General features: G+C 38.1%; 1 protein-coding gene across 1 annotated transcript in view; it reads left to right on the top strand.

Annotated features, from left to right (window-relative positions):
* The window catches only part of SPIRE1 (spire type actin nucleation factor 1), a 122,521-nt gene that overhangs the window by 1,037 nt on the left and 107,031 nt on the right, over positions 1-14,453 (top strand). The window contains exon 2 of the mRNA XM_084207475.1: positions 11,361-11,395. Within this exon, the coding sequence (XP_084063601.1) occupies positions 11,361-11,395 (35 nt within the window). The remainder of the gene's footprint in view (positions 1-11,360; positions 11,396-14,453) is intronic.

Raw genomic sequence — 14,453 nt, 5'->3', positions numbered from 1 at the left:
AATACCCAGGAAAGCGTATTTTGCATTGGAAAGGAAAATGAGGGCCCATGTCTATTTCTCAGCCTTTCAACGCTTCTGATTTTAAATGTGGAAAGCAGTATTTTTTTTGTTGCAAGTAAAGCTCGATTTCTGAAAAGAAATCAAAGATGGGCAGCAGAAGGATGTGGCCAATACATGATGGTATTCCCCAGTATCAGCCTAGTCCACATTCAACGTCACAGAATTTTCCGAGAAGACAGAGGTTTCAGCATTTTAAAGCCGTGTGAATCAGAAGGCAGTGGTAAATTCACCAAATGGGATTAATGGAGCCCTCAGCATTTAGAGCACGAATATTATGCCTGGTGTTACAATTTAATGAAGCCTTTTGATACAGTGCCTGTCTGAAAAGTCTTTTGGCAGAGGCTCGCAGTAATCCAGTTTGGAGCTAGTGGTACATGCAAATATCAAAATATATTTAGTGGAAGAAAGGACATCATTTAGTTCTGTGATTGTAATGAGTCTAATAATGACTTCCATTTAAATGTGATCTGGTGTGCTTTTAAAATTGTTTTAAAAAACAGGTCTTTGTAATGTTAATTAAATGCCAGGCCAGCACCCAGAAATTCCAGGAAAATGCTCTCCTGACCAAGGCATCTGCATGTCACAAGCGCATTGAAGAGTTTTGTGTTGCATGTCGTGTGCTGCTTTTGCTTACAGTCTTTTGAGATGACATCAAGACTTTTTCTTTTCTCTTTCCTATTGCAGGAAATACATTAGTTTACTATGTATTTCTTTCTTTTGTGGCTTTTTTTCTTGCTATTGGTGGACTTACCCTATTTTCTCTTACACAATATCATTACTGGCTGTAGGAGAGTGTTGAATATACTTGAATATAAAGTTCAGGCCCCTCACTGATATCCAGCATATTTATTTTGTGCTAAAGCTTTACTGTGAAAATGTTTTAGTCAACATGTCCTAACCTGTGTATGTTGAAACCACAGCTAAATTTTTGGATGGATGAGATTTTTTTTTTTAAATATTCCAGCCCTGTCCATTTTTCTTTATTTTCACCTTATTAGTGTATGTATTATTTGTATAACACCACATGTGTGTGCTTATATCTTGAGAATCTTAAGAGAGTGTGTATATGTACCTAAACAAAGATAACCAGTCTGTGAAGACCTCCCAGGAAAGCAGGAGGCGGGAGCTATCCCAGGGAGAGTACCCCCTCCAGTGCCTATAATAGAAAAGGGGAGGCAGGGGTTTTTCTGCCAGCTGTCCAATCCTAAAGCATCCTTGGTGAACTCGCTTTTCCATCAGCTGCAGGCTGGTAGGTGCCTGGATTTGAAAAGAGGCAGGATTCCTCCTGGGGTACTCTCCCTGCCCCTGGCTTTCCTCATCTTCCTAACTTTGAACAGACTTTGGAAACAGAGGCTGCTCAACCTCCAAGCTTTCACAAGGGATTTTGTGTGTTCTTTGATTTGTGAAACCCGGAGCAGGTTTCCACTGGAAATTGTTACATATGTGATACATCGCATGTTGGGAGTTCACTATACTGAATATTGAGGAGCTGACAGAAGGCTTGCTTGTCGTTGGTATCTTTTGATCTCTTCCTATTATTTTCTTTATTGCTCACTGCATTCTCTTTGGATGATGATTAATGTGCTTCCTCAGCCAGTTACAGCTTGAGCCTCTGGAATAGGTATTTGTTTGTAGGCTCCTGTATTCTCTTTGCAATGGTGAAAGCTTAGGAAGAACCAGTGCTCTGGCTCTGTGGCCTGGGGAGCAGCACAACATAACAGGCCCTGAAGCTGTATGGTCACAGTAATTTTACTTTCAAGATATAAATTAAAGTTCTCTTAGAAAGAAGTACTGATTATGCAGAAACTGATGGTATTTTTCCAAAGCAGTTTCTTGTGAAGCAGTTTACCAGTTCATGTGCAATACTTGAAATTCCAAGTAACGATACATAGAAATTGAAGAAAAATGTCCTTGAGATAGGAAAGAGATGAGTTTCGCTGATAGTGGGGCAGAAAAATGCCCTTGGAGTTGAATCCCATTCTTAAATAAAACCAGAGACTGATTTTCACATCTTTCCAGTTATATATGTGTGATCTATTAATTTTTTGTTATTTAAAAAAAATACAAGATTTTGGTTAAAAAGAAGTAAAAAGATGAAGGATGAAAATGCTGCCCAGTTGTTCCTTTTCATGTCACCATTGATATCACCTGAATCCCTGACAAGAGGAGGATCAGGAAGGATTCCTGCCTTTGTATTTCAGACAATTTAGATTTAAATGCCTGTGTCAGGAGGTTTGTTAGAGCAATAGGGGTTCTGCGGGTTAATGCTCTCAGTTGTAAAGCTGTTTTGTTCTAGCAATACATAAAAAATGTATAGGTGTAGGTTGGTGCATAGGTTTGGATAATTCACAGGAACAGATATTGGCTGTTAGTTTCTATTTTAGTAAACAACAGAATCCTGTGTGGGCAAATAAAGGAATGAAGAATGGTGTCTTTGGGTAGTGAACATTCGGGCTTTGTCCAGGATTGTGGTGAACGATGTGATCAGTCACGCCTGTCAGTGGGGCTCGGCAACATCAGGAGCAAACATGTCACAGTTTGCTCTAGAGATGCACATGAAGCCATGTTTTTACAGAGCAATACAAACCTTTTTGCTTTTCCAGAACCAAAGTAAGAAAGAAAGAAGGAAAGAGTTTGTGTGAATATGCAAAATAAACGTAAAGCTCACCGAGGTTGTCTTAGTGACATCTAAGTGCCACAGAAGTGTGGGTTGCTTCGAAATACCCATGGTGGAATTGGAGATGCAATGTAGAATTTATTTTGACTAATGGGCGCTTTAGCAGTCTTTGTAACTTGCAATTTATGTGAAAAGAGCTAATGGTGGCGTCCAGTAAAGTGCAAGATGCAATAAAAAATAACTTCTGAATGAGCTAAAACGTTTGGGGTAAACGTGTGGTTTGAGTCCCCCAAGCTCTCTTCTTGCAGAACCGCATTTACACATGTTTTTATAAACCTGAAGCAATAATGAAATGATAAATAGAGGAGCAGAAAACCCACACAAGAGCTGGCAGCCAACATCATGCCCAGGATCTAGGGGCATCAGGGTACTGTAGGGTGCCAGAGGCTGTTTCATTGGGGTTGTGTCATTGCTGCAAGCTGAATAAGGAGCTCTTGCTTTTCAGCACGGAGGCTGTGCCACCTCCTTCTCAGAGGTGGGAAACAGAACAGTTTTGGGGGTGAGTGGGTTTGGTAAGATGAGGGTTTTCCCTGCATGTTTTGTAAGTGCCAGATCCCTGGCTTAGCAAAGGTGGCCACCGACTTTGGGCCTTGCACTGAGCTCCTGAAGAGGAACAGGCCGTGGGGATCTTGGAAAGTGGCAAAGAAGGATACTTTGAACACGGAGTTGGGCTCACTTCCAGCTGTTGGCTGTTCAGGGCTGGCATGAATGTGGCCTTCATCTCCCTCCCGAGACCCTAAGCTGTGGGTAGTGTCAGTGGCCCTTCTTTTGCCTCGTCCTCCAGCCCTAAGAGAGAAAACACGCAGGGAAGTTACTGCTGGTCTTACCAGAAGCGAGTACTATGCAGATTTTTCTCTTGGAAATCTGCCAGGTGTTCAGCAGGAGGGCATAATGCATGGAGTATTCTGGCTTTGAATCAAAAAGATCACAGAAAAGTTGACTGCATGGTGGCTTTCATGGGACTTGGAGGGCTCAGGGTGAGACATGCTGGAGAAGAATAGTTTATGTTGTCTTGGCAGTTTTAATGACTTCCATGTCCCTCTTACATCCTTGTGTGCCTAGGTTTTGGAAGACAAGGATGGAGAAACAGGATGAATAAATGCAAATTCAAGTTGTGTGCATGAAGATGTTCTTATCTGTCAGTCCCTGGTGGATACTGAAAAAAATATACATGATTTTTAGTGGAAAATAAACGTACTACCATTTTTCTTCTAATTTTGTTAACCCTTTTTAAAGATGGGTGAGAGTAGCCTTTCTTGATGGTGAAGTTTTGAAAGAGGTGTTGCTATGAATAGTGCTAAAATAAATAGTACCTTTAGGATGAAGACTTAATTATGTTTGGAATTCAAATCTAATTCAAGGGTATTGAGAAACATCTGCATTTAAAAATAGTAAGGCTTGATGTATTGAGCCTCACTTTCTTGCATGAGAGTTTTAAGATAGATGCCTATATAGGTATTTTAATATTGGATGTGAAGTAGGAAGAAAATACTACTAGACAGCAGAGAGGAGCCTCAGTGAGTTGATGCTTTTATCTCTTCTTGCTCTACTGATCTGTGGAGGAGAGAAAGCCTCGGCCTTATTTATGTCAGGCTTTCTGTCATCAGTGTGGTTCCCAGTACGTAAGCATGAACTGGAAGGCTTCCAGTCATGGCTTATATGGATGCATCCCATGCACTGAGCTTTACATGGGCTCTCTGAGAATATCAGCAGATGCTGGGCATCCTATTGTAGGCAGTTCTGGTAGGGAGGACAAAATAAGCAAAGAAAAGATCTCAGCATAACAAAATAATGTATTTGGTTAAAAAAAAAAGCATATTTCAAATGCCTGCATAAAAGAAATGGAAGGAAATTGCCAACAGGAATAAGTGACCTTAGTTGCCTATATTTGTATGGAGAAATACTTAAGATGTTAAGTATGCAGTGAACAAATGAACTCTGATTTATTGTTGTCTGAAAACTGCATTTATTCCTGAGGAAAACATAGAAATTTGAACTTAGAAAGAAGAACTTTGAGGAATTGTGGGCCCCTGGTATTAATAATGACTTAAAGTAAAAGATAAGACTTTAACAGAGATTTTCCTGTCTAATGCAGTAAAAATGTTGCTTTAGAAAGGAAAATGGAATTTTAGTTGTCATTGTTAACAGCAGTTGAAGAGAAGAGTGAAAAATGAGACATCTGCCATGATGTTGCAGAGAGTTAATATCGTGTCCCTGTGGGGCATTGCTGGAGAAAGAACAAAGATGCTTTTTTGGGGGGGGTGTGGAATAGGTAATGGATAATGGAGTCCAGCTTCAGGGCTGGCTGGAGGTGAGAGTTTACCCCACAGTGCTCAGTGAGAGGTGATGGGTGGGACTGGGAGTGCACAAGCAGAGCTTTGAAAAGGAAGACAGTAGCAGTGTATGTATGATGTGACATAAGGGAAAAAGAGAAAGAGAGAGAGCCTTGAACAGGATGATTCAGAGCAGGACAGGATCAGAGTTACAGCCAGTGCAAATGACCTGCACAGCAGCAGAGCTGTGGATGGGTTTTACCCAAGCCTGACTGTGTTTGCCATGTGTGCAGTAGGAATGTTGCAGGTAACAAGAGGATTAAAGATATGTAACATCCTGCATCCATGTTGGCAATGAACATGTCTTCATGAAAGTGGAGAAGCTTTTTCATACCTGTTAAAAAGAAACTGAGGAGTGTTTGCTCATTCTTTCTGAATTAGTTTATCACATGACAGCATCAGATCCAATAAGGAGACAATATTGTTCTGTTTCTGATAAAACCTTAAAACAGCTTGCATGACACACACAACTGTGCTTGCATTACTGTATTTTATTACTGTGCACTTTAAGAGGAACAGAAGGAGATGAGTACTTTGTATAGTGCAAAGAGATGGCTGAGGTAGAGAATGAAGAGAACTCCTTTTCATTTACTTGAGAGAGTTTATTAACAGCTGGTGACAGTTCTTAACAGATCCAATAGTGCTGAGTTATCAATTTAAAAAAGCTGTAACCTGCTTGAAGCTCTGGATCCATCAAAAATGATGGGAGAAACTGCTGATGACTTGAACGGAGTCACAGTTCTGCCAGGAGCACACATATGTATTGAATGAGCAGGCAGTTGGGTAGCCCTGGGAAAAATTAGAATATGATCAGAGTAACAGAAATTTTAAAAAATAAAAATCAAGACCCATGAACTCTGCGAATTCACACTTTTCCTGGGAAGAGTTGATACCTGTACAGGCCAGAGGAGGATGAGTGCAGCATCTGAATTTATTTAAGCATCTACAGAAGAGACTGGCAGCTATGAATGGAGTCCAGCAGTACTTGGAGGTGCAGAACTACCACAGTATTTATCTTAGAGTAACAAAAATTGATGTGATCCCAAGGAAAACTTACCGGTTTGCTGAAGAGAGCAAGCAGAGGAACATAGAAAAATCCTATGTTGATCACAGCCTTGTGCAGAATAGAAATGAGACAAGACAACGACCATGTAATTATATCTTAGGAGGTAGCATGGATTTATCAATTTGCAATTTAAAATATTTTTATTACAAAATCTAACAGGGTATTAATACAGAAGACCTCTTAGTCATTACCTTTACCTTTACAATAGACAAAAAATGCTTATGACTGTTCAAAATTAGGAGTAACTTCCATGAAGTGTTGAATGGAGAAAAAAGGCATGAAAAAATATTGGCACAGGGAAGCAAAGTCCTCATTGCCATTGGTCTAGAAAAATCTCTAAGAATTTTCCTTGTATTCTGTTAAAATTTTTCTTAAAAAAGAAAGTTTTCTCTTTCCTTTCCTAAGCAGAAAAATGAGGCATATAATTACTGTCATCAGCTGTAGTCTGATACAGAAATCATGAGTCATAGCCAAAAAGCCACAAGCTCTAAAACGTCATCCCTTTTCTTGTTACCTTCTAATTACAGTTTAAAGGAAGGATTTGTTGATCCTCAAAGCCCAAGTATTTTTCTTAAGAACTTGGGTCTCTGTGCTCCCTGCTCAGAGGGGGTCTCTACCTCTCCTAATCCAGTCTGCTTCCTTCCACTTCCTCATGTTCTTGCTCTTTTTGACCTTCTTCCCGGCATCCTGATGTCTTCCTCTTAAGATATCTTTATAGAATATCTTTATATTTTTCACTTTAAAAATTTTTTTAATATTTTGTCTTTATATTTTTCACTTTTTTTCCCTGTTTCTTTTTATCTTACAAGTTTTCACTGTCTTTCCTCAGCTTGGCTCACTTCTCCTATATCAATATTTTCCTCTCCCTTCATTTAATAACGAATCCCATTCTTTGCATATTTATCTCTTTTCCTTCTGTGGCATGATTGCCTTTGCTTTCTTCTTTAATTCCCTTTCCTTTGCTCATCTTGACTCTTTGTATTAATGAACTTGTGATTTTTGGTAACTAATGTGACCAGTTTCAGATTAGCTACCAAATTTCCAGTTTTTGGTATTTCTAAAGTTACCAAAATTCCACTTTCTGGATGTTTAAACGTGAGTCTGAACTTCTTTTTATTTTTTTACTTGAGGAATCCTCATTCTCTTAAAGGCAAAGAAAAGCTGGCTATTGTAGCTACAGTGCCTCTTGAAGATGTAAAAGCTAGAAAGCAAATACAAATAAAGCCAGAAAGCAAATACAAATTCAGTTTATTGTTAATTTGAGGGGTGTGACTAAAGACTGTTCAACTCAAGGAGCTTAAGTTAGTGACTCTCATGTTCTTCCTTGCTCCCTTTCCCTAGGTTAGCCCTTTTGTTCTTTCTCCATCCTCTTCTTCCACTGTCTTTCAGTGCATACAGGCAGTGTCTGTCACTCCTGAGGGCAACTTGAGTTCTGTTGTTGTAGCAACAGCAGCTTGATTTCACTCCAAACCTGCCGAAGTGGGCTGTGACATTTAATTATAATGTTAATCTTTAACACAAAATCAGTTTCAGGTTTGTTGCCAACATGTGCATCAGCCACAATGTTGCCAGAAAAATCAGTGCTTATCATTTCAATTCTGAAAGAAGCTGTCTTGAAGGGACTGCCTGTGGATGTGAGCAGAGGAGTCTGAGGCACTAGAGGAAGGCTAGGGAGATGCTCTGAGCTGCAGGGCTCTTAGACCAGCTGATTATAGCCAAAATGGTGGCTGTGTGATTGTGGTGTCACATCACTAAAGTCAACTCAGTAGCTTGGTTTTTCTTGGGATAGAGGAGTGCAGATGTGTTGGCACATCCCACATGCTGTCCTACAAATACCCTGGGTCAGTCCATTCTAACATACTGAGTTATGTCTGTTACTTTTAAAACTCAGTCTTAAATGTGTGCTTCTTACCACTGGTAGGAGTACAGGGAGCTCCTGCCTGAAGGGATGAGACAGTCTTCCCTGGTGCTTGAGGAAAGTTTGTCATGACTCCCCTTGCTGAGGGTTTGATAGAAGAATACTTTTCAAACAGAAATTTTGAAGAACAAAAAATGAATGTGGAGGTTTGGGGTTTCTTTTTAAGAAGACTGTTTTTAGAAATACAGGAATCCTCCTATGTTAGTCACTTTCCTTCTTACAAAAACTGTTCAGTTTTTGCATTTCAACAAACTGAGAGCAAAAAATGATCTAATTTTCCAAGCCATAATTTGTTTATAAACTGCAGTTGACAGTTAAAGTTGTGCTGTTTACTAGTAATGAATGCATTAGCTTTTATTTGAAAACTGTCATGGGAAATTACTGTTGAATATTTTTCGTCAGTAAGAGTGGTAAAAATGCTGCACAGATGAATATCTAGTTGAATGGTTCTGAAGTCTGGAAAAGTCTGCATTTATGTTAAGAATCAGCAGCTGGAATAGTTTTTTATTCACCTGTTTACCAGAGAAGCACTTCATGCTGCTTGCAGAGACTGTTCTGCGACTTACAGGGAATTTTTTTTTCTCCAGTGCTAATGAAGGGAGTGTGACCCTTAGGCTACATTTATGAGTTACTGCTTTTTCAGTCATGTCAGCAGAAGAGAGAAGAAATTTCTACTCCCAGCCACTATAGATAAAGGCAGTATAAATAAATTGGCTTGCTGGAGCCATATAAAAGCAAATTCATTTCAGTCTTGATAGATGCATGTGAATGCATCAACAGTATTGTTAATGCTCTCTTCAGAAATGTAGTAAATTCCCAGTGGAGGGAGTCCACAAGTGACAGTGAACAGCTTTGGGAAATCTGCTGAGTGTCTAGCTGGTCTCAGGGTACAGAGGCACATGGAATGGTTAATAATTACCATAATGCAGTGTACATTAAAATGTTGTGAGTCAGTCACTTGCACCAGCCAGGATACTGTCTGGGTGCATGAAAGACTTGGTATCCCCCCTTCCTGCCCCAGCACGTGCACTCATGACAATATGATTGGGATTTAAAATACTGGTGTAAATAGGAATAAATAGTTGAGTTTAATAATAAGAAAAAGCACTCCAGAGTTTGAGTGCTTTTCCTTGAGGAACAGCTTTCATGGAAGTTTATCAAAGGAGCTGCAAGAGAAATGTTGTTGTTGTTACTTGCTGTTACTTTCAGAAATTCCAATTTTGCCTTTCTTGGTTTGGTCCAGGCTGATTTATTTGTTTTCTGTGCTTCAGGACTTGTTTGGCACTCTGCTGAAAGGATGTTCATAGGATCTCAGCTCTGCTGTGAGGTGCAGCAGTGAGTGCTTGGTGCTAATCAGAGGATCTAGAGGACAGCTTGGCTCCTGTTCCCTTAGACCATAGGAGATGCTAGCCTGAATATTTTAAACTGTCAGTGATTGCAAACATTGGTGGCATAGTGTATGCACTGCATTGCTATAGGTTTAAAATGAGTACTTTTTAATGAAGTAGTAATTTTTTTTAAAGTAATGTCTTTTTAAAGACAGCATGTGCTTTTTTCTTCCCCTGTCTTGCATTTCTCTGAATTAATCTTGTATCATCTTGTATCATAAAGATACGTTGTTTTGGTCACCTGTCATCTGACTTCACAAAAGTAGCCCCTAATATTAATAAATCTGCTAATAATCCTAGCAGTTAAAAAACATTCTCAGCAAATTTCCCCTGCTTGTAGTTTGTAACAATCACGTGAATGTTACCATTTTAAACACCAAAAAATTTATTATGTGGGTCTGAAAGTGAGTGAACCAGAGGTACCAGTCCTTTTGAAAAGATAATATGCGATGCAAAAGCCTTTTAAAGTCACTCTTTGCTCTTGGTTTTGAAGTCAGACACCAGCGCGGAGCGTTAGCTTGCTTTGGCAACAGTTCCAAAGGAAAGTAAACAACTTTCACTCTGTTAGGTTCCCTGTTAATTCAGGATGTGTTTAACCTTTCGTTTCAAAGGGAAGGTGACCAGTTCAGTATGAAAAGTTGGGTTTTTCTGTGCAGGTGACTCTTCCCAGAGCCGAGTGTTTTGCATGCCGTTCACATTTGTCATGTGAAGTCAGTGGGATCACTCCTCTGTGCAAACATTGTGCCAGCCAGCTGGTTGAGCTTCCTTGGGCTTGTCAGCCAGTCTGATGAAATAGTCCTTCCAGTTATGGGTACAAATCACAGGTTTTTCCAAACTACTGCAGTAAATCCTTCCTAATCATCACCTGACCATGTGCTCTTAGAATATACATGCACAGTCAAGCAATTGCATCCTGTTCTAGTTTTTGAGTACATGAGATCTCAGAGTTCTGTCATGCATTTTGTAGGCTCTATGCTATTGGGTCCAAAGCTGCAAATTCTAAACCAGCAGTGTGAATGCAATGAAGCTGAAAAGCTAAGACAAAAAATGTAAAAGTTTATATCTGTGTGTTTTGAAATGAAAGTTTTGGGTAGATCCCCTTTCAAATGGATAGATTTCTGTGGAACAATTAAATTCTTTGAATAATTTTTTTCCAGCAGGAAATCATCCTGTCAGGATTCCTTGACCCTACTTTGATAAGGATTATTAATACAAAATTATAAACTTGCTGCTTTTAGTGACATGATACTTTCCTAACATGCTGTGAAATTTCAGTCTTCTTTTTGCTAAGCTGTCAAGGCACTTTGGTATAAAACTATTTTGTGTTTCAGAAAACTGACATTTCAATTTAATGAAACAGTTCAGAAACTTAATTTTTCTTTATTAGTCGAATTCCTAAGTGATGTTACTGAACTCTGAGGAAATGCAAAACTTGACAAGTGAAACTTACAAAAATAGTATAGTAATGTTTTAACTTTAATTTGTTTGAACTTCATATATCTGTTGAACTCTTTGAAATCCCAGAAGTATCAGATGAAACGGTGGCTTTTCCCTAGTTTATGAATTAATGCTGCTTATTCTCTTGGAATAACTATTTGCTACTGCTTAATTTAAGCCAACATGTTTTCATGTTCCCTCCATGGCTAAACATCAATCATACAATTTAAATAATGAAGCCAGGCATTAAAGACACATCTTTTTAAAAACCAGTATTGTAAAGGATCCAAAGAAAAATCTTACAGGGTAGGGCCATCTTGTTGTTAATACCAGGATGCATATATAATAAAAACATTATTGAAACGTGTGATTCAGGTAAGACAAGAAATATTTGGCAATTACTCAAAAAAGAGAAGTGATTCAACTTTTTAGTTTTGTTCTTCATTGTCTCTTTATCTGAAAACTTTTTTTTCTCTTACAGATAAATCAGGCCGTTTACACTGCACAGAAATGGAGGTAAGAGAAGTATTTTGTGTTCTCTCTTAGTGGTGATTTAGCTCAGCTCTTTCTCATTAACTTATAGTGTAGATGTAGTATACTTACAGAGTGGAGTTATCACTGCAAAGTTGTAATGTTTATTGTATTTATGACTTTCAGTGGCAGCTGATAAGTGTGTCTTAACATGAGATATTTAGTCTCATGTTCAAAAATACAGGAAAAAAGGCTGTGTGGTTTTTCAAATCCAAGATTAAAGATTTGTGATGCAGCCAGTGTAATCTCATTTGATATTAATCTCTTAAAAACATATGTGTATTTTAAAGAATATTTAATGTAGGTAATTTCTGTTGGATAAATTATTCTGTTATACTTACTTTAGAAAGGACTAATCAGTCGTGGAATAAATACTTAGTGTTTAAGGAATGGCTTGGCGATTTTTCACAACCTGAGAATTTGGGTGGAACAGAGAATACAAGTGATCTCAGGGTTGCTTGTTCATTTAAAAGCATCCTGATTTCAGATACTTTTAGTATGACCTTTAATTTATCACTCAGCAATGTTTTGGGGTCCAAGAAATATTGTTGTATGTCTTGCTGGGGTAACACCAGAAACACAAATCCACTTAAATTTGCTTGATTTATATCTTGACCGTTATTTAAATCTGTACATTTGTTACTAAACTGTGATTAGTGTTGTAATTGTTTAAATGTCAGATTCATAGATTTAATCCAGGACTGAATGCAAAACTAAGTAGAACATCTAGTTGAACAAGATGTGGACTCATAGTCTAATTTTTATTATTATACAGAATAAATAATACAGTCTCCTCAAATAAAGTTTTCCAGCAATAAATATAATTTCTGTGTCCTTTGCAGGGCAGCCTTTTCTCACTGCTTTGAACTTTCTTTGAAATGTAAAACTGAGTTTTCACTGCAACTGTTCCATCCGTACCTCAGGCTGAGCCTGGAGATGGGACAAGCAGTGGAGCATCTTTAATTGGCAGCTTGTCAGCGTTCTCATCAATAATATATGTGAGGGTGACAAAGTACTGTTACCAAGTGGTTTATTCAGAGATAAACTGTGCAGGATGATGGCTGGCTATAAAGACAATATGAAAGGCCAGCTAATTCAACTACTGATGGTAAAATGCTAAGGTTATCCAGGTGTTTTCAAGTATTATTAATAATAATAAAACCAGAAATATTCTTCCTGCAGGATACAGTGTAAGGAGTAATTCATAACAGATAGAAGTACAGAAATTGGAAGTAGGCATGTTTTATTGCTTTGAGTGGTTTGGTTTAAACATGCATCCTGCATTCACAAATCTAGTGCCTTATTTACAAATTATAATCTTGTGTATTGTATGCTTTCCATAGTAAATATGTTTACAATTTTACTTTGTGTTTTTTAAAAGGAAGGTAATCAGAGGCTCTAATATTAAAAATACAGATAATATACCACTGTTAAAATGTTTTTAACAAAACCTAAAGTCCTTCATTTTGGGAAAATAGAAGTGTTATTGCTTCAAATGGAAATGTCTAGTAAGAGTCAGTTCAATGTGCTATATTCAATCTTCCATGGGAAAAGAGTTTTCTAATTTTGATCTTCTAAAAGTGTGTTTGTTGATAGTTGAAAAGCAGATTGGAGCTTCCCATGAGACAGAGGCTTCACTATAGAATGTCTCTAATAAGCAGCACTGTGACCATTATCATATTGACTCTTCTCTTTATCTTTGTCATTTTGAAGGAGGCTGTGAAGGAGTCAGTAACTTTTTTCTCCTCCAAAATTCCTTTGGGGTTGCAGCGTTAGACTTGAAGTTGATGATGTTTGTGTTTTTCAGAACTAGGAATTCAGCAGAGACAGCTCATCTCACTTTTTTTGATTCCTGTGGAAGAGAGTGGCCTAAATAAATGTGTGGGAAACTTCTTAAAATCTTAATGAATAACAATCATAACTTTTTTTCACAAAACATATAAACCATCCAGAATTGGGACACCTTTTATTTCAAGCCAGCAATATGAGTGGTGTGTTAAGTTCAGAGGCCAGGTGCCACAGCCATAATAGGAGGATGGGAATAAGGGATAAGGTGACCTTGTTTAATCTGCACCTGCCTATAATTCTGTTCTGTACATAATGATAGCGCTCCTTAGTCATCTCAGCCGAGGTGGTGAAATTATATAAAATATGCCAGCCTCATTTGTAAATATTTAGTGCTCACATAGAAAGTATTCTGTGAATGTGAAGTGATTCATATGTAGGAGGGTTTAATTGCCATCTATTTGAAAAGACCCACCTAAGTGAGCACAGGCCTGTTGTGTGTGATTAATGCAGTTAACCAGGACGGGCGCTAACACAGAGACACACGCAACCCCTCACGCTGTTTAAGGGTCAGAAGGGAATTAAACAGCCTGTCCCAAACAATGGTGAATAAATTACTCAACTCTATTCAGTCCAAGTCAAATCACAGAAGGAATCAATTGTAGAAATGTTTTGGGGAGACTGTGCGCTGTCTATGCAAATTCTATTCATGAGCTCTCAGTATCACTATTAAAAATCTTAATGTATATTGAAAATCACAGTGCTTGTCTATGGAGCTAATTTTTTTTTAACCTTTTCATTGGAAACTTGAAGCATTGACTGTATTTTAGATAATAATTCAGGGGAATAAATATACAGCTTATAAGAATAGAGTGTTCACTGTCATACAAATGAGAATATACCTGTAAGTTCAGTGTATTGATGCAAATAAAATTAACCACCTGTCTCATGCAGATGAAAATAAGAACAGGTATTTAATAGCACAGAATGTTAGGATTTCAAAAGAGGTGTCATCATTTTGCATTAAAAGCCATGCCACACCTGTATTAAAGTGTGTTGCCTGCTCACAATTCAAGCAGTGTAAAATGTGTATTTAGCATATGGTAATATCTTGGGTTCATATTTTTATCCTTGTTGAGTGTAAACAAAAGTAGCATTCTGATTGAAGAGTAATTGCTGCAGCAAACAATCCTTGTCATGCACAGTAATAGTCACTTTGTTCTCCTTCCTGAGCATTAACCTTATGGTGACAAGGGAG

The sequence above is a fragment of the Fringilla coelebs genome (genome assembly GCF_963513975.1).
Source record: "Fringilla coelebs genome assembly, chromosome: 1".
NCBI lineage: Eukaryota > Metazoa > Chordata > Aves > Passeriformes > Fringillidae > Fringilla > Fringilla coelebs.
This window is presented reverse-complemented; position numbering and strand designations above follow the sequence as displayed.